A 26,284-nucleotide genomic window follows, 5' to 3' on the forward strand; every position below is an offset into this window, starting at 1 on the left:
ATGTGGCATTCAAAACACGGTGCCGTCACACGCACCAACGGAGTAGAAACACCAGAACTCGGACGTCCAAGGCGAAAGAGTGCAGCCGTATCGACGATGCCCCAACATTCGGACATTGGACGGCGACGGTCTCTACTACCGTCACTGGAAAGCTCTGTCTCACACTTTCTATCATCTCAGAAGACAATTAGAATTCACGGACTTGCAGACGAAGAATGGCAAGGGTAAGATAAACAACATTAGTTTCAATATTTCACGACTGCTTACAACTCTGTCAACATGATATCAAAATACGTGCCAATATTTCTAATAGCTATCGAATGCTTGATCGCGACTGTGACAACTTCAGTGGCCTTACGCTAGGGGTCATTTTGTCTGCATATAATAAATAACTGCTACGTTCCAATCCAAGTCACACGATGGGATTAGCAGTCATTGACCGCAGGCAAAAAGAGTATCCAGATCTTAATACAAATGACAGTTACGTAAGTAAGTGGTTTGTCCTCGTAGCATATGTATTCCACTTATGTCCATGTCAACTGATCTAACAAATATTCAAACAATTGAATAATAATGTGATACCTACTGTGTATATCATATACGTGTTATTGTCTCTAGTTCTTGTAAATGCTAACCACATATAGTATAGTCTTTTTATATGTGTAGGGACAACCATTTTATACAGTGAACAAGAGAGAGAGAGAGAGAGAGAGAGAGAGAGAGAGAGAGAGAGAGAGAGAGAGAGAGAGAGAGAGAGAGAGAGAGAGAGAGAGAGAGAGAGAGAGAGAGAGCGAGCGTCACATACGGAGACAGAGACGCTCAGAGATGCACAGAGGGACAGCGTGAAACAGAGGAACGAATCGAAGCCTCACTGCAGACACACACACACACACACACACACACACACACACACACACACACAGATGTAAAGATGGGTCCTTATTTGAAATACTCATGAGACTGCTCCTTGGGGTATAAATTGAGTCGCTCAGACATCATATCATGAAAGGATTTCCTTGAGGTCGCTGCTCTGTATGCTCTAAATCCATGCCCACAGTGATATACGGACACTGCCCCCAGGGAACTATATAAATAATGTTTGATTGAATTGAACTCGGATATCCCATTTCATAATCTCTTTTCAAAGCTGACATTCAATTAAGTTGTTTATCATCTCAATGTTCATTTGCATCTAATTATATTCGGCCAATAGACCAATGTACACTTAAGGTAACGTTAGTTACGGTACTAATTATATATATATATATATATATATATATATATATATATATATATATATATATATATATATATATATATATCTTCTTTATTACCTACTTATTAAATTTAATTCCGTACCATAACTTGTGTATTTTTTTTTTGTGTGTATATATATATATATATATATATATATATATATATATATATATATATATATATATATATATATATATCTTCTTTATTACCTACTTATTAAATTTACATTTGTAGACAAAATAAATAATACATGTTTTGAGGTAGGTAAAAGGAGACCAGAAAAATAGCTATTTGCTAATCAAGTCTGTCTCCTTAGACACTGCAAATAAAATTTATAAATAAATACATGACAAAATATAAATAGGGCAGTTAAATTAACATATGGTCATATTAGAATGTAATTATTAGTTTTTCGTGTTTGTAAAACATTGCAAATTTTGAATACATTAATTACAAATTAAGCTTGTGCAAAGCAAGGGCAAATCATGATTTAGGTTTTTTTAAAAGCGATTATATTAACTCGGTACTTTGTATATGTAAAATGTCTATCTGGAATAATACAGTAAATATATATATATATATATATATATATATATATATATATATATATATATATATATATATATTGTATATATATATATATATATATATATATATATATATATATATATATATAGGTAGACTATAGATTGTATTATATATAGACTATATAGACTTAATCCAAGAAGTTAGGTCATAAGTAGTAAATCGGAGTTTCACGTTTTTGCGATCATCAGACGACTAATTCAGTACAGTGAGTGTGTGTATGTATGTGTGTGTGTGTATGTATGTATGTATGTATGTATGTATGTATGTATGTATGTATGTATGTATGTATGTATGTATGTATGTATGTATGTATGTTATTAAAGAGGGTTGAGTAATATTAATTTTGCCAGCAACACAGTAGTAAATTCTCGTAATCAAGTCAAAATATGCCAACGGAATTAAACGTGCCCACACCATGAAAAATAGCAGTAACACAGACAAGACTTGTCTATGGCAGTAATCGGGGCTCAATTCAATGTCTTCTATCGTCCATGGTTTATAAATATTCAAACATTTGGACACTCTTGTATATCTCAGATTATCCTCACTGGAGACATTCAGTCTCACTGACGTATTTCCTAAGGTATATAGATTGAAGAAAAAACTTTTGCCATCTACCGTGGAGGTAAAATTCTCTTAAAACTCCTTGCATCTAAAACCACAGACAAACAACAGATAGAACCACGAAAATGAAACTATTCCGACTGAACAACAGGGATTTCCAAATTTGAAGATAACAACTGATTTTGAATGTGTTCGCAGGTACTCTAGATGCTGTGTGCTATCGAATAATCTCTTCGCCAGTAACTTATTATTGGGCAAATTAAAATTCTGTGATTGATTAACAAAGAAATGATGTTAACGATTTTGGGATGGCTTCGTTTGAACTTGAACTTTCACCCCAGCTCCTCATTGAGCTTGACGTAAAGAGAGATCTTAAGATTTGATGCCACGTGTACGGTTAGCATCTAGACTAATACACGGATTGGTATGATTTGATACCACGTGTACGGTTAGCAGCTAGACTAATACACGGATTGGTATGATTTGATACCACGTGTACGGTTAGCATCTAGACTAATACACGGATTGGTATGATTTGATGCCACGTGTACGGATAGCATCTAGACTAATACACGGATTGGTATGATTTGATTATGTTATGGGCTGCTACTCTGAGTGGTTTAATAATATCCGCTATGAGTTATTGAAATATCGATATTTATATATAACATTATCTATTTCTAAATCAATGAATGCATTACGCATTCGGTTCAATCCTTCCGATTTAAAGTGTATGTGATGTAAAAATATCACCACCAATCAGTCGGTCTTATCGGCCCAGGTCGCGGACTAAGCAACATATATGTATCTCTTAGGATGATTAAGGTCATCTGCACAGATAACCTAGATGATGTGATTGAGTAACCAATGTCAACCGGGAATACAGGAGATTCCATCTCAGCTTGCAAATGCTAGTAAATGATGTATCAAGATTCAGTGAGACTGGTCGCAAGGATTCATGTTAAGATCGATACAATAAAGAAACATCCCTTACACAATGTCTGTTCTGTATTTTGTTACATTCGTATCTTGTTTTTGTTATCATTAACAAACTACAGAGCAGACACTGTGTAAAGGAATGTTTGAGTGTTATCTTTATTGTGTCTATCTCAACATGAAACCTGGTGATCAGTCTCACTGATCTTGATACATTGTTTAATAGCATTTGCAAGCAAAGACAAAAAACCCTGTAAATACAAAGAAATACAGTCACTGTAAAATAGTTGAAAATGTCATTCTTTGTGGACTCTTTTCTTTTTCTGAAAGAACAAAATTGAAAATTGAAACTTCTTGCATAAAATTTGACAACCTCTGGTTTAATTATATTTTGTCATTGCCAATGATGCTGTCGTCCCTAGAAGGAGTTAGATCTGTTCCGAAGGTTGAACCGCTCAGAATGTTCGGAATGTACCCTCCAATCATGTCAATATTCGACCCATCTATCCCAAATATTATGCATAATTAAATAAAAAGTAAGGTATTGTGAATGTTATTGTTAGCTTTCAAGGGAATATTGAGTGAACAAAGCACAGGGCGTTGTAACGATGAAGGCCTTTTCAATTTACCTGTACTATGTTGATGTAAAGTAAAGTTAGGTATCAGTTTAACATATTGGTAAGTAAACATTTTAGAACAGCAAAGTTATTGTCAATTTACCACTAGCTGCATAGAGCCTCAGGTTGGTATTAGATGTTGGCAGGCTGACAGAGACGGGTCATGTCACGGTAAACAGAGTCCAGCATAATGTCAATATTTGTTTAATACACCTTCGAGTAGTGCGGTTTACTCAACACATACACTCCGTGACAGCTAAATCAGACAGTAGCGTCATTAGAAATTTGCAGTCAACCTAGCTAGCCCGGGTAACCCGGACATTTCTGTTTCTTTTGATCTTAGGTTTGCCGCTTTGTTCGCGACTTAAAGTTCTTGCGTCAATTCTGTTAATTATTAACAATCGAAAACTAATCGTTCGTTATGACGCATGCGTACATATGTAGTGAAACGAAGCATGCCTAATATTTCGTTCTACAGTGAGACAATGCCTCCGTCACGTGACACTGTGCTATGTTGAAATCCTGACTTTAAGAAATCACCTGTGGCTATAGATGAAACGAATATTTTAGGAAATTCATCCTTTTTATCATAGTGAAACAAACAGCGCGTGAAATGCATTGCCCACGGCCGCGGCACCAGCAAACTACTGCTGTTAGGCGTAAAAAAAAGGGTGTGGTTCCGATTCAATTTTAAAATAGACGGGGTAGATAGATTTTTTATTTTATTTTATTTTATTATATTTTTTTCATGTGTGAGTGTCTAGTTCAGGTTTTCCATTGTTGTCCAAAGGGTTTCTGTGTTGTTTATTTCTTCCTATCAGATGTACAGCCATTACAGATTGGAAGAATAATTTTATATTGTCTTTTTAAGTTGATGTCAGTTTCCGCACCAACCATTTCTTGCGAGACTTCACACGATTTTCGCGATTTTATCATTATTTTTCTTGAATACATAAAAAAAGGTTAAGGGTCGGCGTGAAAAACTCGGTGGGGTCGGGTAACCGGAACCAAACAATTCACTTTTTGTATTTGGCCTTATCTACCGATATCATAGGGCTTTCCATTATTTGTGAAAGCCCTGCAGAAACTTTTCAATGTTGTATTCAAAAGAGGACAGTATCCATATATTTGGAACATCAACACAATAACACCAATCCACAAAAGAGGAGACAAACTAGACCCATCAAATTACACTGAGAGGCATATCTACTAGTAGCACTGATTATTGGCAAGATGTTTGCAGTAATCCTGAACACAAGGCTAATACTAGTACATTATACTCGTCTGGAACATAACAAGATTATTCATGATATTCAGACTTGATTTCAACAACAAAATCGCACTATAGATCATATTTTTGTCTTACATACATTGGTGAAGAAATGTCAGTTCAAAAAACAACCATATATTCATGCTTTGTGGATGTCAGAAAGTGTTTTGACACTATTTAGCGGAAACTGCAAACTCCAATATAACAACATAAAGGGGAAACTTTACAATATTGTAAAGAATATGTACCAGAATATGAAACACCAAGATGGAAAACTAACGCCAATATTTACTTTAGATGATGGCGTTAAGCAAGGATATCCGATGAGTCCCACTATGTTTAACATCTACGTCAATGATCTAGTCACAGAATTGACAAGAGATCAAGCAGACTACAACCCACAATGATCTAGTCACAGAATTGACAAGAGATCAAGCAGACTACAACCCACTATGATCTAGTCACAGAATTGACAAGAGATCAAGCAGACTACAACCCACAATGATCTAGTCACAAAATTGACAAGAGATCAAGCAGACTACAACCCACAATGATCTAGTCACAGAATTGACAAGAGATCAAGCAGACTACAACCCACAATGATCTAGTCACAGAATTGACAAGAGATCAAGCAGACTACAACCCACATGATCTAGTCACATAATTGACAAGAGATCAAGCAGACTACAACCCACGTTTAAACATCCAACCCATCTCTTCACTGCTATTTGCCGATGACATCGTCCTTCTATCCAACTCAAGAGAAGGTTTACAAATACTATTAAACAAACTCTACAGCTACACCAGTAAATGGGGACAAGAAATGAATACTGAGAAAACAAAAATTACGATTTGGATGAATGGGTTGGTTGGTGAATGAGTGTACTTGCGTAAGAGCCTATTTGATGGAGTTTCGTTCGATTAAACATGCACTAAAAAGACTTTTAAAACCCCTACATCTCAAAAGGATTAATATTACGTGACCATTATACTAGATTTAAAATCATCCACACGGAAGTAGGTTTATCACGGTCATTGCACCAATTATCATATAGATGTTGATGTCCAGCAGACGACATGGCACGATTAGAACGCATCTACAGTATTTACTTGTACAAAAATTAGCACTTTACCGCCAAAATCGTTCTCATGAAGTTTTGTTTGTGCAAATCACAACGTTATTAAATTAGAAGCATTATTTTAATAAAATAATCAATCAATCAATCAATCAATCAATCAATCAATCAACCAACCAACCAACCAACCAATCAATCAATCATCGATCGATCAACCAACCAATCAACCAACCAACCTACCAATCAATTAATTAATTAATCAATCAATCAATTAATCAATCAATCGATCGACCGACCAATCAGTCAATCATTTGAAAAAAATAAAATGCTCTCCTCAAACGTGTCATTTGATTGGTTGCTTTATAAACATTCTTGCTAATATTGTTTTTCAATATTTGTTATAATGTTTTATGTAGTGTAAGTGTAATATCTTTCTAATTTGCATATCTGATCTCTTAATATAAATTCTCTTATAATGGTTTGTTATTTTCACAGCCAAAATAAACATTATAATGGAAAGCTATTACAGAAATAAACAGTAGATCGTAAACATTACGTCAGAGAGGACATACAGTGTTAAGAAAATAAAATCAATTGAAAATATGGAAAACATTTACTATTAGTGAGTGTGTATTCTGTCGTCAGAATCACAGTAATGTTTTCGCTGTCCGGAGTAATAATAAATGATGTAATAGGTCAGGTAGTTTCCATCGTTACGAGGCGTTGCATTAATGAATGAAATTATGTCAAAATGGCCAACTAAAAATATTTCTCCAATGATCTGCGATATAAATCACCTACATTGAAGCAGACGCACGGTTTAGCTGAGTTGATAAAAACTGTAACAAACAAACGAACGTACAAATAAACAAACAAACAAACAAACCCAAAAGAACATTATTGTTGAAAAACTTGGCAAAATGTATAGAAATTGGAAACTGGAAATTGGCGGAATACAAAATGTAGCTGGTCTTTGCTGATGTAACTTAGGCCGGAAATGACGTTGTTGTTGGTTGCTAGGGCCTTAACCGTCATGGTAGTAAGGGACAATATGATACTACTGTTGTAAGATTTTATTTCATCATCATATCCTAGATTTATTGAACAATATACTCTAACGTAAATGCACACGTGTGTCTCACAATAGTTAAAATTAATGTAGATTTTGTGAACATATTTTTTTGTGTAACTGGAAAATCATCCCTCCCCCCCCCCCCTCAAAAAGGATAGCGAGAAAAAACATGAGTGATAATGTGCGAGTTTTTAATGTGTAAGGAACATTACCTCAAACTCATTTGCTAGAAATGTTTCGAAAATTTGATAAAGTCTACAAATTTTAATTTCACAAAAATTGCACTGAAGTCAAAGAACGTACGGAAGTTAAATTACAGACATGTCGAATGACCTTGAAGGGAAAAAATTAATACCAGACAGAAAATTAAATATCGATTATTATAATGAATTCTGCAGTATTGTACAGAGATACCATACAACCGATCTCACAATTCACGAAATTCTCTGATAATATATATCATTGATTTCTTCTATAGAAAAACGCTTAGCATAAAACCATAATCCTTTTGCAAAGGTGACTCGTGTGATTCGATTCTTTGCAGCTGCGTTATTGAAAAAAAAACCTATTTAATTTTTCGAATTTGCATTAGTGTGTCAAGGCGATTCTTTCTCTTGAATTGTCACCATGTGCAAGTTCTTACGTTGATAAAAGCCAGAACATTTGCTAGAGAAACTAATTGGATTTGACTGGGGATATTCTGTTTGCAGTGTTGTAGTAAGTGATGGAAGGGGAGAGAGAGAGAGAGAGAGAGAGAGAGAGAGAGAGAGAGAGAGAGAGAGAGAGAGAGAGAGAGAGAGAGAGAGAGAGAGAGAGAGAGAGAGAGAGAGAGAGAGAGAGAGAGACAGACAGACAGACAGACAGACAGACAGACAGAGACAGAGAGACAGAGAAAGAGAGAAAGTGTGTGTGTGTGTGTGAGAGAGAGGGGGAGGGAGGGAGGGAGAGAGAGAGAGAGGGGGAGATACAGGGATGGAGACAGAGAGGGACAGGGAGAGAAAGAAAGAAGGGGGAGGCAGAGAAAGTGAGATCGAGAATGAGAGAGGAAAAGTGTATGATTTATACAGGGGAGGGAAAGGAATTGATTCATAGGAAAAAGCAGAGATGTGCATTGGTTCGTAGCCTGGTAACTGCTTTAAAACGACCCTCGAATATGCCAGTGTTTCATACACTATTAAATGTTTCACATCTAACCGATGGTCCTTGTCAAGCTAGACAATTGTACTGCATTTAGGTCAATATTGACGTAACCATGTAGAAAGTCACGTGACTGGCCAACAGCGTTGATATTTTTTTCTCGATTTCTGTCACTTTTGATGAACATTTCACTTGTTAATTTTTTAACAAGACACGAACGCGTTGCTTGTGGTAATTCGTAGTTGACACATTGGACACTCCTATTGTAGAACTGCACCTGTGGAAACCACGTGACCTGTTCCATAATGTATGGAGAATAACGCGAAATGGAAAGTGTCTGTGTATCCGAGCCTACTGATTGGTCAATAAGACAGTGACAAATATTGTCGTCAACTTGCGTAAGTGAAATGCTGAAAGGTATTCTTCTAACTCCATTGTGGTGGCAGCAGTTCGTGTAACAATACCGTCACCTCATATCGACTTTAAAATGTTGCAAACTCGTCGTCTCAGTTCTACGCCGATAAATAACAACGATGTTCCAAAGGGACGCATGAATCGACGATGCTCGATGGGTGCGGTGATGCAGCCCATGTCGTCCTTCGATCCTAATTTTGGTCGTAACACAACCCCTCGTAGGAAGTCCCTGATTGAAACTCTGGAGGATAGTGTATCACAGTTCTTGTCACAAAGGACACACAGGGTTCACGGCCTAACGGATGAATCTTGGGACAGGTGAGCGAATTCCCACGCCGTATATTTGTGTATTTGTCGTTTGTGCAAATAAACTAGTTTTATCATCTCTGCAGTTTCAGCTACACTTTGGTATCACTACAATATCAAACTTTATCGGTAAGATAAAAAAATGTGTGTTTCCAATAACAGGACTTCAGAAAATAGAGTAGGTAGGTTGGAATTCTATTTCATTTTGCTTTAAATTCTTCGACCCTAAGATAAGATACTCGTCGTTCACAATACTTCCGTGAGAGTTTGATGAGGTGTAAAAGAAACATAAGTAGACGAACACGTTATGGTAAATTGAAATGTCAACCACTGATAAAACGATGTTCTGGTCAGTAGCATTTCTAAATGACTGTTGGAAGGGTTGTAAATGATTAGTGATTTTGAACGGAAGAAAATGAAAACGACTCTGATTAGCACAGAATACACAACATGTTGTAAAGTGTAATCTTGATGATCCGTCAACCGCATTATTTTTACAATAAGAAAGACCACTCAACGACTGGATTTTAAAAATATATCATAGCTTGTTCCATATCTAATATTAATAACATTAGAAATTGAAACCCTGTATATCGACCACGGGAAATTCATGTCATTGTGCAAGTGATTTTTGATATATGAATAATCAAATATTTATCACTATTGTGGCCATGAAATGATTATAGATTGGGGCGAATATAACAACTTTCAAAATCTCTCCTTTCAATTATTATTTCGGTTAGTCTATAGTTTTATGGATTTTGATCACGTGACAATATCCTAGAACCTCCAGATTCAGTCCCAAATGCATTCATTTGTTCTAATTGATCGAAATTGGATTTTGTAGATACTCAGAGAAATACATCTTGGGACTACTGATATGTTTGAGAGTCTGAATGCTTGAATCATCCAAAATTTTGATATCAAAATATCAAAATAGTTACTGCTCCTTTTGAAATCAGTATTGACATTCGGTGGTTCATAATCTTGTGTTCAAGGAAATAGTTACTCTATTATTTTCCCATAGAATTGTAATGAAAGCTGCACTACCTGCAACTAGAACGTTTTTTTAAAACCGTTTTGCTAGATGCAATGACGTCATCATAATATGTACACTGCACAGTATTGAATCACTATGAGAAAATGTATTTGTGTAGCTATACATATGTTACAATAAATCCAGTCAAATTTATTTTAGGTCCGCACCCAAAAATCAGCAACCCAATACAATCACGGATGCACTTGTAATGTACTACTTATGGCTACTATCGACCCCTAATGAACATGTACAATATCTAATTATTAGTATTGTAACAATTTCCAGTTAATAAAAAAAATACTCCATATGGTGGCCATTTTGAAGTTTAATAGTGGTGTATTTTGAGATATTATTTTGTTCTCTGTATTTATAATACAAAATTGCACTATGAATTATTTATGTATGTATGTATGTATGTATGTATGTATGTATGTATGTATGTATGTATGTATGTATGTATGTATGTATGTATGTATGTATGTATGTATGAATGTACATGTACGTATGTACGTATGTACGTATGTATGTATGTATGTATGTATGTATGTATGTGTGTGTATGTATGTATGTATGTATGTATGTATGTATGTATGTATGTATGTATGTATGTATGTATGTATGTATGTATGTATGTATGTGTGTGTATGTATGTATGTATGTATGTATGTATGTATGTATGTATGTATGTATGTATGTATGTATGTATGTTTGTTCATTGTTCACCATTCCGTTATCCGTTTTCCTAAGAATACGAGGACGTAAGTACAGCCTTAGTCTTTACGCAATTCCTTCTATACATCCGTACATAGATAATAAGTGGACTTTCACGAACCACAATAAATAGCTATCGTTGTTTAAGCCTCGAAGGACATTCCTAGAGTCACGAATCACGAAATGGTAGTCACTTCACGTTTTGTTCGCTCGAAGCTATCTTATAATCTTGCAAAATCAAAGTTGTGACTCACGAAACGAAAGCCTCCATCTCGACGAACTGATCTGTATTTTCAATTTGATCACGATGTTCGTTCACACGTTTCATTATAATTTGTACTGCAAAGTCAGAAAACAGTTGCTCGTACTATACACTGAATACACTTCGCTCGACTGTTGTTAGCATTCCTAATAATGAATGGATTTTGTCCCGGGGCAACAACCTCGATATCAAAAGACCTACTGTCTCTTAATAGATACAACAAATACATTACATTATTGTGACAGTAAAATCCCTGTAATTTACAAGGAATCCTTTTGTTTTTCCGTAACGATCCACTATGACTACTTCAGTTGGTACAGTATAGAATTGAGTTCATTTATTTAGACTTACATGAATGACTTCTACAGTGGGCTATATAATCAATTTGTTCATTGTTCACCATTCCGTTATTCGGGTTCATTAGAGCTGATGACTTGGTTTGTAGAGCGATCAATTGCGGTTGAATTTACGAATGTGTATGCAATGCACACGTATGTCCTTATAGCAATGTATATATACCATGTGTTCGTGCATAATCTGTTTGTATAGACGACTCTCTCTCTCTCTCTCTCTCTCTCTCTCTCTCTCTCTCTCTCTCTCTCTCTCTCTCTCTCTCTCTCTCTCTCTCTCTCTCGTGCGCGTGACTGGATAGAGAGTTTTATCAGGATAACAAAAACAAAATACAAATGTAACAAAATGCAGAGCAGACACTGTGTAAGGGATGTTTGTGTGTTATCTTTATTGTGTCGACAGAGCAGACACTGTGTAAGGGATGTCTGTGTGTTATCTTTATTGTGTTTACAGAGCAGACACTGTGTAAGGGATGTTTGTGTGTTATCTTTATTGTGTCGACAGAGCAGACACTGTGTAAGGGATGTTTGTGTGTTATCTTTATTGTGTCTACAGAGCAGACACTGTGTAAGGGATGTTTGTGTGTTATCTTTATTGTGTCGACAGAGCAGACACTGTGTAAGGGATGTTTGTGTGTTATCTTTATTGTGTCTACAGAGCAGACTGTGTAAGGGATGTTTGTGTGTTATCTTTATTGTGTTTACAGAGCAGACACTGTAAGTGATATTTGTGTGTTATCTTTATTGTGTTTACAGAGCAGACACTGTGTAAGGGTGTTTGTGTGTTATCTTTATTGTGTCTACAGAGCAGACACTGTGTAAGTGATATTTGTGTGTTATCTTTATTGTGTCTACAGAGCAGACACTGTGTAAGTGATATTTGTGTGTTATCTTTATTGTGTCTACAGAGCAGACACTGAGTAAGGGATGTTTGTGTGTTATCTTTATTGTGTCTACAGAGCAGAGACTGTGTAAGGGATGTTTGTGTGTTATCTTTATTGTGTCTATCTCAACATGAAACCTTGTGATCAGTCTCACTGATCTTGATACATCATTTAATAACATTTGCAAGCTAAGACGAAATCTCCTGTATTGTATTTATCTAACATCAAACATTGCAGTTAGTCTCATTGAACCTGGTATCTCAAATTGTCGAAACTGCATGCTCATCCGATAGCTGTAAGAAGTATCACACATTGAGTACGTAGGCAGTTTTATGTACCTCCTGACGAGCGATCGTTATATTTCTACTTCCACATCACCAGGGTAACTAGGGTAATTTCATACGGAAATTGTGATTTTATTTTCTGTATAATTGCCACGATGTCTGAGTAATATTAAACTGTTGATTGGAGACGTGAGAGGTATCTAGGTTGAAAATATCTGACTTTATGAAATGTTTAGAATTGACTCGTACACGCATATCATATCCACAATTTTTGTTTCCGTTTTTTGGGGGTCTGTTTTTTTTTAATGTTATATGTATATTTTACTTATATGTTTTCCTTGGCCCGCAAACCCAACTAGTTTGAACAAACTATTTTGTGGTTCAGCCAGAAGTTTAAAGTTATACTTTAATATATATATTTTTCTCATTGCCGATGTGTTTACTTGATTATTTTATTTTCCTCACTTTATATGTAAATTTGGTTTTCCTTTCGACCTCCGGCAAATAAATAATTAATTAAATAATTACTACAGTAATAGGTTGGAATCGTGTCCACACTGGGGCTGCTGATTTTAGGGTGCGGACCCACAAATGAATTCGATTTGTTTTATTGTACTGTATTATGTGTATAGATACACATATGATTCAATAAAAAAATGTTCCTGGTGTACGATATCATGAGTAAGTCAATTATATCTAATGAGCTTTAAAGAAATAGAAAATATGATTGGGAAATCATAATTAAGTTCATCCTGAAACCCCACAAATATATAAATACAACTATTTAAACGCGATAACAACTATAAAATATTTAATAACTGCATTAACCTTAGAGCATATATTCAATTAAGTCGTTTATTTTGGTCTGGTGACGACCTACGGAAAGCAAACAATTCAATACGAAAATAAACACTTTGTCGTATCTGAGATTTCTATATTTACGAACAGTATCGTGACAGTCGGCGACACCAGCAAAGATGTGTGATTGCGTAACCATGGCAACAGTTGGGTGGATGACCACATAAAGGGTGTACAAAGTTAACAGCGGCGTGTTCATAGGAAACAAAATGTATATTTTGAGAAAAACAAAATCATTGCTTTATCAAGGTAAATGTAGTGAATTAAATTGTGACATCTGCATCAACATACATGGGCCGATAATATATTGCATATCTACCAGACATTTTACAGTATGTACAGCATATATGTATGTATGTATGTATGTATGTATGTATGTATGTATGTATGTATGTATGTATGTATGCATCTATGCATCAAGTCGGCCTGACCATCTGTTTGTAGTATAGTATATTTTATTTGGCACAAAACTACAATTCAAGGACAGAAATATATTAAATACAACAAAACAAACACTAAGTTTTTTTTTCTGTTTTTGTGTTAATAGATAACCATTTATAATGATTTGCCTAGTCAAATATCCCTTTTACAATTATGAGTAGACAATGAAATAAGAGTATAATGTGATCGGTATCAGGTCAAAGTTCAGTATAAAGTAGAAAAATACATAGAATTGTTGATAGCGAAATAAACAATGGCAAGGAACAATTTTGGTGTTGTTGTTTGTCTTGTAGAGTTAAGGTCACTCCATCGGGGTCACCCCTCAGTTTATTCATGTATACACACAGCCGGGGGGGGGGGGTACCAGTGGCCAGCTCTGGTAGGGGTGTGTGGCCCCCGGGGGCGGTACCAGTGGCCAGCTCTGGTAGAGGTGTGTGGCCAGTGCTGGAAACACATCGGCCAAGCCCTATTTAAGACCCACTTTGAACAAAAATATATGCCCCATTTTAGACCATTACAGGCTTTTAAAAGCTGAAAGTTTTAGACAAAATACATTTTCCTTAGAATAGCAACATTTGGGGCAATTAATGGCAGTAATGATTTGCTGAAGGACAATGGACCACATTTTAGACCAAGCAAGATCGAAAATGATTCAAAGTGGACCCCGTTTTAGACTCTTCATCTCGAAAAAAAACCGACCCCATTTCAGACCAAAGGGCTAGAAAACACCCCAAAGGGTGGCACATATAGTATACGTATGCTCAAATAAGGGGAGTAGGCACCCCCGGGACATGCAGTGCCTATCCTATTGAATAATGATAATAATAAATAATTTAATTTCTTAAAAAGCGCACTACACTGCGTCTCAGTGCCCTTTAAATTACTCAAAACGTGGTTAAAATGTAAAACAAAACATTACAGAGTAAACAAGGCTAACAAGGCTGCGACAGCATGAAAAACACATCCTACAAATGATTAAAGTTATAATTTTCATTTCACGAAAATTACACGTGGTAATATTACCTAAAAAGGTGAGTTTAAAATTGCGTTAAAAAGATTTAAGTGTAATATCCAAGCAAATATTAAATGGAAGCTGATTCCAAAGAATTGGAGCCTTAATTGAAAATGCTCGAAAACCATAATTGTTTTTTTTTTGACACCTCGTGTGCAGCCTTTATCAGCTTTCCTTCACTTGCATGCACACGTCACACATTTACTGTAATAGTATTTGCATTTCATAGGACACCAAACAAAGAAATATTACACTATACAATGAAGTACTACACAGGGTTTCAAATATGAATAAATTATAATAATTAATAAGTCTCGTAGTACGTATACAACTGTTAAACTGTCAATCATTGTTATAATATAATGATATTATATAACCCTATAGAAGTATAATCATGTTTTGAATTTGTAATGAAAATATCGACAACGCCAAAGTCGTCCTACTCCCACCAAAACGGTACCAGCGATAAACGACAAAGCCATCTGGTATCATATGTGACCATGAGAGACGGAAATTTGTAAGTCAGGACATTTCGTTAAACGGTACACACAACTTTGACACAACAATACAACGTTTGACACAACAACATAACGTACAGCACAAGCATCAACATTTTTTTCTTATAAACATGTCGCCATATTTGGTAGACACGGTGTAGTGTGTCGACAACCAGGTAGGCGTATTGTTACTCATGGACGTGTTAAAAAATATGTTGTGTTAAGAATTTGTGTCTGTCTTGAATATGTCAAAAGACTATATAAGGTCAAATGATATATTCTATTCTATTATAGTAATTGTAGTAATTGTAACAGCGGTAGTGTCATTGTAGTAGTAGTGGTGGTGGTGGTAGTAGTAGTAGTAGTAGTTGTGGTTGTGGTGGTGGTGGGGTGGTGGTGGTGGTAGTAGTAGAAGCAGTAGGGATGGTGATGATGGAGGTGGTGGTAGTATTATTATTATTAGTGGTGGTGGTGGTGGTAGTAGTAGTAGTAGTAGTAGTAGTAGTAGTAGTAGTAGAAGTAGGAATTAGTAGTAATAGTAATAGTAGTAGTAGTAGTAGTAGTAGCAGTTGCTGTTGTTGTTGTTGTTGGTGGTGGTGGTAGTAGTAGTAGTAGGAATAGTAGTAGTTGTTGTTGGTGGTGGTGGTAGCAGTAGTAGTAGTAGTAGTAGAAGTAGGAATTAGTAGAAATAGTAGTAGTAGTAGTTGTTGTTGTTGGTGGTGGTGGCGGTGACAGTAGGGAGGGTTGATGCTGGTCCTGGTGGTGGTGCTGGTAGTGGTGCTGGTAGTGCTAGTGTTGACGATGATGGTCAGTGGTGGTGGTGTTGGTGTCGGTACTATCGATGACAGCGGCAATGATGTTGATCATCAGTGTCTATAAAACATATTAAACATACCAAAAAATACCCCCATCACTGCATTATTTAACAGTCATTACTATCACAATCAACAACAATGCTCAAAAACGGCGGTAATAATTAACTCCATAAAAATCCCTATTCAATATTTAAATCTTTGCTCAATATTTTAATAATAGAAAATAACAGACTTTGATAGATATAACAGATTTGTATTCAGTGATAACATATCGGGATGAAACATCAAACTGAAATATTTGAGAAAACAATGACACAGACACAAACAGACAAACAGACAAACACAGTCACACACACACACACACACATCCCATCCCTACACTATAACCTTCCCTTACAGGAGGTAAAATCGCTGCCTAATGCCCTCCAAATGATATTAATACTTCACCATATAATACATAACCTTTCGTTGCACACAGAACGTGCCTTTCATTGATGTTTAACCTATAGGTTTGTCAAGAAGGGTACATTTTTAATTATCTTTCGTTTTAACACCCACAGCATACACATAAAGGTCTTGTAGCATCACTATGACAACCGAGTTATATACATCTACCAATTCTTCATCATTGATGAGTCACATTCAAATCCATTCAATAAGAACAGCTCAGCGTAGACCCCATGAGACATCACAGTGTACTCAAGGACATATTATACAACTCTGCAATTCCCTATTAATTGTAGAGTAATGACATACTATATTTATATAGTCATTATATATATATATATATATATATATATATATATATATATATATATATATATATATATATATATATATATATATATATATATATATAGCGACTTACAACATCCCTATTCTTAGGATTAAGTCCATAATCCTCTAATATTGCATCCCTACCCACCTGCTCGCCCGCTCGCCAACCCCCCTCCCTACCTTCTTACCGATCGACCGACAGCTTGAGACCGACTTTTGATATACATTGTATCGCCTATCGATAGAATATCTCCAAAACATCATGTCTATAAAATTGTCGATTTTATTCTTAATCTTACAGTTTGTTGTACTCCATTACGGCTGTTTTTGAACACAGGAAGATTGAACCAACCGATTTATACGAACTCCATCAAAAAATACGAATAGTGCTAAAGTCTGAAATAAGTACATTCCTGGGAGAATATTACAATGTAAGTAATTGTCGTGACCATACTCTGACATTTCACATAAGTAAAACCAAATGTAAGCAGTCACCATCCTGTGTTGACCGACAGTTACATTGTTTCTTTGACGTGTTGGCAGCCATATTGAATTCGATGATGAAGTAAAATGAGGCTTTTTGTTCTTAATTAAACACGATGGTGTCCTAGTATCATTTACTAATTTATGCTCCACATTTGTCACTATCATGTTTAGGGTGTTGTATCATCGGTTTCAGTATCTCGAGGCCTTTGCTAACTTAGAATCACAAATATTATAGTCAATGCCACGTGACACGATTTAAGCCAATCACTGAAGGGTGTATGAAAACAATGTGTCAGAACACAAAATTTACTATCGATATCATCACCTGTTCAAAATTGTCTTGATTGAATTTCAACCAGAAAGTAAAGAGCAAAACGTATCTATTGTAGTGAATATCTTGTTGATGACTTTCACGGCTGATCAGTTGCGAAACCCCCCTCTCAACATCTCAGTTCATTTCTTTCTGTACAGACACATCTATTAAAGAAGGGGATGCACTTTCTACGGGAGGAAGTACATAGAAAAGGTGAGCACGTATATTTGTTACATTAATTTCCTTATAGACTAATTACATTGTAAGGGCATAGATTTCTGTACTGCAAATGTACAAGCAGCAGACACGTTGTCAAAAAACTCCAAATCTAATTTTTCCGTTTGTATGATTCAATATTTATTGATACATAAAGTTTAATAATTGAAAAATAGCTCACAGTTCAATATTTGATATTACACATGTCTGTCTATCTGTCTCTGTCTCTCTGTCTGTCTGTCTGTCTGTCTGTCTGTCTGTCTGTCTGTCTGTCTGTCTGTCTGTCTGTCTGTCTGTATGCATGCATGCATGTATGTATGTATGTATGTATGTATGTATGTATGTATGTATGTATGTATGTATGTATGTATGTGTGTGTGTGTGTCTTGTGTCTCTGTCTCGCTCTCTGTCTCTCTCACTCTCTCTCTCTCTAGGCCTGTCTGTCTGTCTGGCTGTCTGACCGAGGATCCATCCATCCATCCATCCATCCATCCATCCATTTATCCATCAATCCATCCAACCCATCTCGATTCGTACAATTCAACGATCGGTTGATTGTCCGGTCGTCCCACTTTTCGATCCATCCATCATCCCGCCTATACATATTTATTTTCCCGACTGTTCTTTTTCTACGTCCTCTATCTGTTTACCGTTGGAAAACAATTTGTGTTTCTGATGGCTGTAACGTGATCCTAAATCTACTGTTGAGTAAAAGGCTTTGTCGATCTCATTACATGTTTTATTTGATTTTCAGCCGATGGATGTGGAATGATAATTGCATTATCAGATATGTGGGTAGATTTCTTTTCAACGATGTTACCACAGTTGCAGGCTATTTTAAACCCTGTACAGGTGCGTTTATTCAAGATAATTTCTTAATGGATCTACGTTCTAATAAGATTTACATGAAACCGTCTCAAGCTTGCATCTCTATTCCATTAACCTTGACTACAGCCAGTCATTTGTCAGTGTATGTGATAGCTGTAGGGTGTCCATAATCACATCACTGAGTGGAGATTCATTTTAATACAGAGGGTCACTTTACCAAATATATTCTCTGTCGGTCCAAATATAGTGGAAATTTATAAATATACACAATTATGTAGTTGAAAAAGGCATTAGCTAACATTTTGTGGAAAACAAAGAAAATTCACACCAAGTTATTAACATAGCTGACAGCATTACGTCATCATCGCCATTTTCCCGCCAATTTACTTCGGTAAATTTCTCAGTTTCCTGTAAATTTTGGAAAATGTCAAATTCGATTTTAATCTGTAATAATAGAAATAACCCTAATATATTGAATTTTCACAAAAAAGTCTGAAATGTGGTCACATAAACAAAACTATCACGAAAATATAATTGATGCTTACGTTATCACGTAACATTAGTATACATGGAATCGAAGAGACACTACTCTCTGTCCTGCCATGATACCGACGACATTCCTTATGCATTTATTTCTACGCAAAATTTTCGAAATTCTGGGATTAGAAGGTTGCATTAATTGATTGCATTCAACAATCTGTCATTTTGTACGTCACTGAAATATGTTGTATTCACAGTGTTACAATATTTCAAACACTAAAAAAATGCAGCTATTACAAGTATGCACTACTAATGTTACGTCTATATTCATATTCCCGACTTGAAACAAGACGGGGAATGTACGTATGCGTCCGGTGTCGGTGATCGCACCTCGTCTATAATTTGTAGATTGTTAGCAGACACAAGGGCCATAATTATCTGGCGTTTCTCATTTACTAGAGGTGATTCATTTAGTCTAAAGTATCGACATCGTTCACTGATATTGATCACCTTAGACTAACTAAAACAAGTAACCTCAGTTTATATATTAAGGTTCTAGACACTCGCCCATCGCACTAGTTGCAACTTGGACATATTTTTACATCAAATAACCCAAGCTATATTCACTGAAAGTGGTTAATTACTCATAGATGACTTGTAGCTGTAAATTAGGTCACTAAATCGATATTATCAATTGGCAATACAAAAACAGGTTGAACTCACTATCGCCGTTGAGGGCGCTGTTTTTTGGGTGCGGACCCAAAATAAATTTGATTTGATTTATCGTGTATACAGCTACAAAAATACGTTTATCCACAGGTGATTCAATACTGTTCAGGGTGTACTATGTTATGAGTAAGTTATTTCGTACCTAACAAAATATTTCACATAGCGTTCCAGTTGCAGCTAGTGCAGCTTTAACGAACTTACACTGTGTGTGGAACAACTTAGACAGACCACAGGGAACAGGACAAATAGTCAGTTTTGTTATCGCGATTATTTGTCCTGTTCCCTGTCGACAGACATGAAGATCACCGTGGACTGACTACGTGCACAACAAGTAACTTCATCATGTACTAGTATTAGGGATTAGACACTCGTCTTTCGTGTTCGTTGTAACCACACATTGAAGTGTGAAAACAAGGTCCGCCTACACTGAGGTTTACTTGTATGCTTAGTGTAATACAATAACGTATCAGACAAAGCTGTGTCACGAGAATCAATGATTTCATACAGAATCTTACACGATACACTAAGGGATGAGATCTATAGTTCAATGTAGAATACAACAGCTAAATTCTTCTATTTAGGCTTCAGCCCCCTCTAATTAACTAAATTGGTCAAAATTGATAATTGTTTCAGACAGCACAGTCAATTTCAAATCAGTGTGTGGTACTATTAATACAAACCCCTCGTTCCCAATATGTTTTTCTCGAGTTGGAGGGTCTATGATTTGACATTGATAGAAATATTTGCATATTATTACAACGCAGATTCCATTAAAAGTAAAATCGTTGTAGGATGAGAACTAAAATTGTGTACCCCCCCCCCCCCCACCATTAAAAGTAAAATTATTTAGTTTTTTATCCTACATTGAACTATATTCATCTCGCCGCTTACACTGCAGCCTGGTTGATTCACTCTAAAATCACGTGACGGTTGTTAATTAAGCCTGCACTAATTGCAATTGGGATATATTTATTTCATCCTGAAACTAACGATATATTAGCTAAAAATTATTAAATTACTTATTTGAAAAAGACAGTGTAACCTGTTATTTCATAGGTCATGTTATCCATACTGATATTTAAGTCTTGAGAGAAAGCTTTGAATTAATCCGGCGCCATGTATCAATATCGAGTCACAATCTAGGAATTAGCAGGTCGTACACTTTCAATCGCAGCGTTGTAAGCAATTTCAACGTGATCTACAGTAGGTTGATAGGGGCACTGATTTTTTAGGGTCCATACCGTAAATTGAAAAGTGACTGTTTTCATACCGTGTTGTGTACGTGTAGAGCTGCACAGTCAAGTTTACCTACAGATGATCCAATAGTGTATTTCTACTGAATGTAAAACAAAACGTTTTCAAAAAAATTGGTTCAGTTCTAGCTAGTGTACCTTTAAGTTATCGTGAAGATTAAAAGTCAATGTTTTTTCTCTCTACCTCCAGACGACAGACCTTACAATACGGCAAATGACGCTGGTCGGTTTTCGAGACTACATCGTTCTTGATACTGATATTGAAGGTAAAGTAATTTTTGTCAGATTCTGCAACGTCGTTAATAGGGAACGTGCAAACCCGCCATGTTGAATGTTGCATCATGGGAAATGTGATAATAAATGATTATCAATTAGTATTGTAAACAATGTTGATACATTGTTTGTAACCACAAATGATCAATTCATAGTTACCCTGACAATTGTGGGAGGTTTATTTTATCAGTAGCTCCAGATCAGGTATTACGATAACCACAGGTAATCCCATAGTCCTTTGCGTCTGAGCATGCTCAGTCTGGATTGCAAGTTCCCTATTAGACCAGTTTTGATATTTTCCATATGACCTTTCAAAGGACATATTCCGTCTTGTCGTTGTATGCAATGTGTCACATTATAACATAAAGCTAGAATCTTTAGAAAAGCTTGACATTCAATATCATCTACGCTTTCGTTTTGAAATGTCACGGCTCAGTTAGTTGGCTTCCTTCATTATATGTTCTATGAAAAGAAGAATCGTAACTGTCATCCGTAAATGAAGTGAGTAACTCGTTGTCATTGGAGATCATTATACATTCATGATATATATGCAAATAGCTAAGAGCTACAACCTCCATGTCCCTCCAGGGTACTTTTGTACACTGTTACTATACGAATTATTAAAATGTCATGAACATAGAATTTATAACTACAGCTTATTTTATGGACGTCAAATATGGTTCCTTTATGTCATAAAACATGCATTTCTTTCTTTTTACATTTTTAAAATTTTTCCCCTCATTAAGATGTCATGGGATACGGCATTACCTGACGCCTATTATTCCCTATCATGTATGCTCTATTTATTTATTTATTTATTTATTTATTTATTGTTTTATTTATTTATTGTTTTATTGTTTTATTTATTTATTTATTTATTGTTTTATTTATTTATTGTTTTATTTAGTAATTCAGACTCAGGGGCATGTAAAAAGGGGAAATATGATATCAAATACGGAAAGTTAATATAAAATGTCTATGTAGTTTTTGTTTCTTTGATTATTTCTTTATTTGTAATTTTTTTTCTTTTTAATGTTGTGAGTTACATTACCTAAAGCATAGTATTCCAAATCGTGTGTGATCTTTGTACACACACTTCTTTGTTCATAGAAAGATGTAGATTTTTGTTTGCTTCTTTGTTTGTTTGTTCGTGCATTTGTTTGTTTTGCTTTTTTTTGTTCATTTCTCCTATATACTGTATTCTAGCCTACTCTACCTTTTTCGGTTGAGGTATTCAAAGAAAAACGCGATTTAATTTTAAAATGTCAAATGTCAGATATTTTGTAAAAATACACTTATGTTATTAAACTGTGTTGATGACATACAATTGCCCATATTCTACTATTACATACATGTATAATTATAGCAACACGTATCCATGCCAATTGTAATTAGAATATTTCTCGTTTTTTATTGCCAGATATTCAGGGCGCCCTCTTTGGTCATTCCCTTTAACCCTTTTGTTTTTATGTTTTGTCGCCCACATCATTGATACGACTATATATAGACTCGAAAATTAGATGACTATTTGTCTTCAATATTGTCGGTGTTGTAAGTGTTCGTTTGTATGTGGCGTCTTCGTTTTTTATTGCACTCAATATCACAGCGCTGTCTTTTTCCTTTCTGCTTCACCCTTTTGTTTTTTCAAAAGTTGTCGAATACTTATATGATATAACTGATACGAAAATAAACTTGAAGATTAGTCGTTTTGGACACTCCCCATAGACCTCGGTAGGAAATAACTTTTAAAACGAGCGCCAACTACGGCGAATCTTTAAGTACAATCAAAGAATACTGATTAAAATGCACATTTTTTGTACACCTCCGGTTCCATGCACTTCGTTCATTTCAAATAAAATCTGTTTCTCACATTTCTATTTTAATATCTAGATGCCCTGAGTGCACCAAATGTTGAAATAGTGCCTGAAATCACACAAATGCTTCTCGTGCTTCAACACGTCCACGATACTAAGCCGCCTTCAGGTAATTTCCTAAGACTGGAAGAGTTAGTAGCCAATATGGTGTCTCCTTATATCGGTATGAGGGGGTTGTACGTCGGTGGCAAGATCTTTGCTGAGAGAAAAATATCAACAGTTTCAAAGCCCAATACTTTGAATTTTAAAGGAAAGAAAGGTGAGTATCGATAATCGTTACAGCCCATTTCATGTTAGTGTTCACTGACTCTGTTTGACTCAACCACGCAAGAACCAGTAAGCAACTACACATGCTACACTTTCAGACAGCAAGATTGAATGAATACACTTTCTTACTACATTTTGACTAAAATTAAATGAATTAACATGCCACATACAGACATCAAATACACTGAGATATCAAAATACTATTGCATGGCGTGTCTGTGGTTTATATCCTTTAGACAAAATGTAGCAAAAAATTGCAATCTTGCTATCTTAAAGACGTAGAATCTGTGCAGTTTCTTTTTGGTTTCTGCATATCCATTGGTTGTATCAACCAGACTGTAATGACATCATCGGTTCGGGTTTCTCAGGGAAAGGGAGATTAGACCGCGCCCTCAACGTCTGATCTGTCAGTGAATACTCAGGTTTCTCTGTAATTGGATTTCTGTCCAATCTTTTCATGGTTTAAGCTCGTTACAAACACTAACTGTAAATAGTCATTTTTGGCAATGACGTAATATATTTACTAAATACAGAAGTATTATCACTCAATATTTTCTCACTTTTATGCAAATATTGTTGTAGTTTATGGATTTTAGGAGCAGCCCTCATAAAAGTGTTAAAAACCTGACCGAAATAAGCTGAAATGTGTCCCCATGACAACTCAATTGTTATGTTCTTGTCTTTCGACAGGTGTTTATCAAAGAGCCACATCACATGACCCCGAACTGAATAATAACATAACTGAACACAGTCGAGACGGTACTAATAGAGTTATGTTCAGCATTGCCGACGAAAGCGAGGATTCATCGGGTGAGTGTGCTAGTCCGAATGGATACGAAGACGACATTTTGGCGCGAATACGGAACACGAGACGTTTACATGTGAGAAGGGGCAGTGTACCCATCCTACCGATGAAACGGAACACTTCAGACGATAAAGTATTTTCCGACGTGGAAGAAACCAGTAGTCGTTCTACAAGTCCGTCAACGACATCGCCAACACGAAAAGATCACGTGATCCCCGAGTATCCAGGGATCGGAAATTTCCAGAGAGGTAGTGCACGACGTGGAAGCATGCCAGTTGTTACGTCAATATTGAAAAACTCGTCCAATGGCGAGAGACACTTAAACTCACGAGAGGCTAAAAGTTTCCGAAACAAACTTCGGTTACGACTTAGTCAAAGAAAATCAAAGAATGTTCATTATACGTGATGATTTTACAGTATGTCATACTTTCCCGCCAAAAACCAAAAGTGACCACAGTTTACAATATTTTCAAGAAATTTGTGTCAGATTCTTTTTGTCACATATTTGTGGAAGATAGACGCCAAAAAGGCTACTGCTGTTATAATGCCAAATCACAAACATTTGAAATTCGCATATCTGTAATATTTTATGTTTCCTGATAGACTAATGATAACAAACAGGAGAATAAGTTATTTACCAATGTCAGTGCCAAGGAATTTCCCGCCATTTTGTTGAACTTTCCGCCAGTTTGTTTCTGTATTTCATCTGAAACTTATCGTTAATAGATGTCCAAATTAGGTCCAGATGATGTAATATATAAATAAATTGTCGTATTTTTGATATACGAAGTCAAGAGGTGGGGTCAGAGATCTATATATTTATATTGTCATGGCAACAAAATACCTCCAGAAAAGACAACTATTCTATATCAACTTCTTATCCGATCTTTTACTTTAAAGATTCTCATGACATTTCTATGGAAAAAGTGTCTGTACTGAATTGTCATTGTCATTTCATCGTCTGCTTTGCTTATGTATAGATAGCTTTCTCCGAGGAAGTGGTTTATTTGTTGTTGGCAGACGACTTAGAACTAGGAAAAATGTTAAAAAGATACACAAAAATATCAATTTTGTATTTAAATTTGTATTTGGGGTACGTTTGGAGAGAACGGGTTGGCGAAGGAGCTTGGAGGGATATGGAGGGTGGAGAAGGGAGTACTGTACTTTGAAGTTACTGATACCACGTAGATTGTATAGTGTAGTTTGAAGAGTCTTTATAATTCGACGTTTTTCATTTTTCGTTTTTGTCAGAAGCGCTGGTATGAAGAACAAAAACTAAATAAAAACAAAAAACAAAAAAAAAAAAAAAAAAACAAGTACATAGGAGAAATATAAAGAGTACACAGCATTTGCTTAAAGGACATATTTTTAGATGTACCCAAAATGACGTCATTAATTGGTTAATTGTCTGCTTGAATGAAATGTTACAGATCTAATAATTATGTACGCAATCAAATATGAAAGAATTCATGTTTCTGCCCATGTCAAATGTATAAAACTGATTAAAGGGACATGGGCTAGATCTGAACATTTTTATTATGATATATTTTCAGCGTGAAGGCTTATGCTTGTACAAATACCAGTTTGGTTTGC

General features: G+C 35.6%; 1 protein-coding gene across 1 annotated transcript; it reads left to right on the forward strand.

Annotated features, from left to right (window-relative positions):
* LOC144452986 (proline-rich protein 5-like) lies at positions 1-26,284 on the forward strand. The gene is made up of 7 exons (XM_078144236.1): positions 1-224; positions 17,469-17,598; positions 18,125-18,179; positions 18,937-19,034; positions 21,663-21,738; positions 23,636-23,878; positions 24,577-26,284. The coding sequence occupies exons 1-7, from the start codon at positions 1-3 to the stop codon at positions 25,095-25,097; spliced, it is 1,347 nt and encodes a 448-aa protein (XP_078000362.1). The 3' UTR covers positions 25,098-26,284.

This window comes from Glandiceps talaboti, chromosome 23 (assembly GCF_964340395.1).
Source record: "Glandiceps talaboti chromosome 23, keGlaTala1.1, whole genome shotgun sequence".
In the NCBI taxonomy this organism is placed as follows: domain Eukaryota; kingdom Metazoa; phylum Hemichordata; class Enteropneusta; family Spengelidae; genus Glandiceps; species Glandiceps talaboti.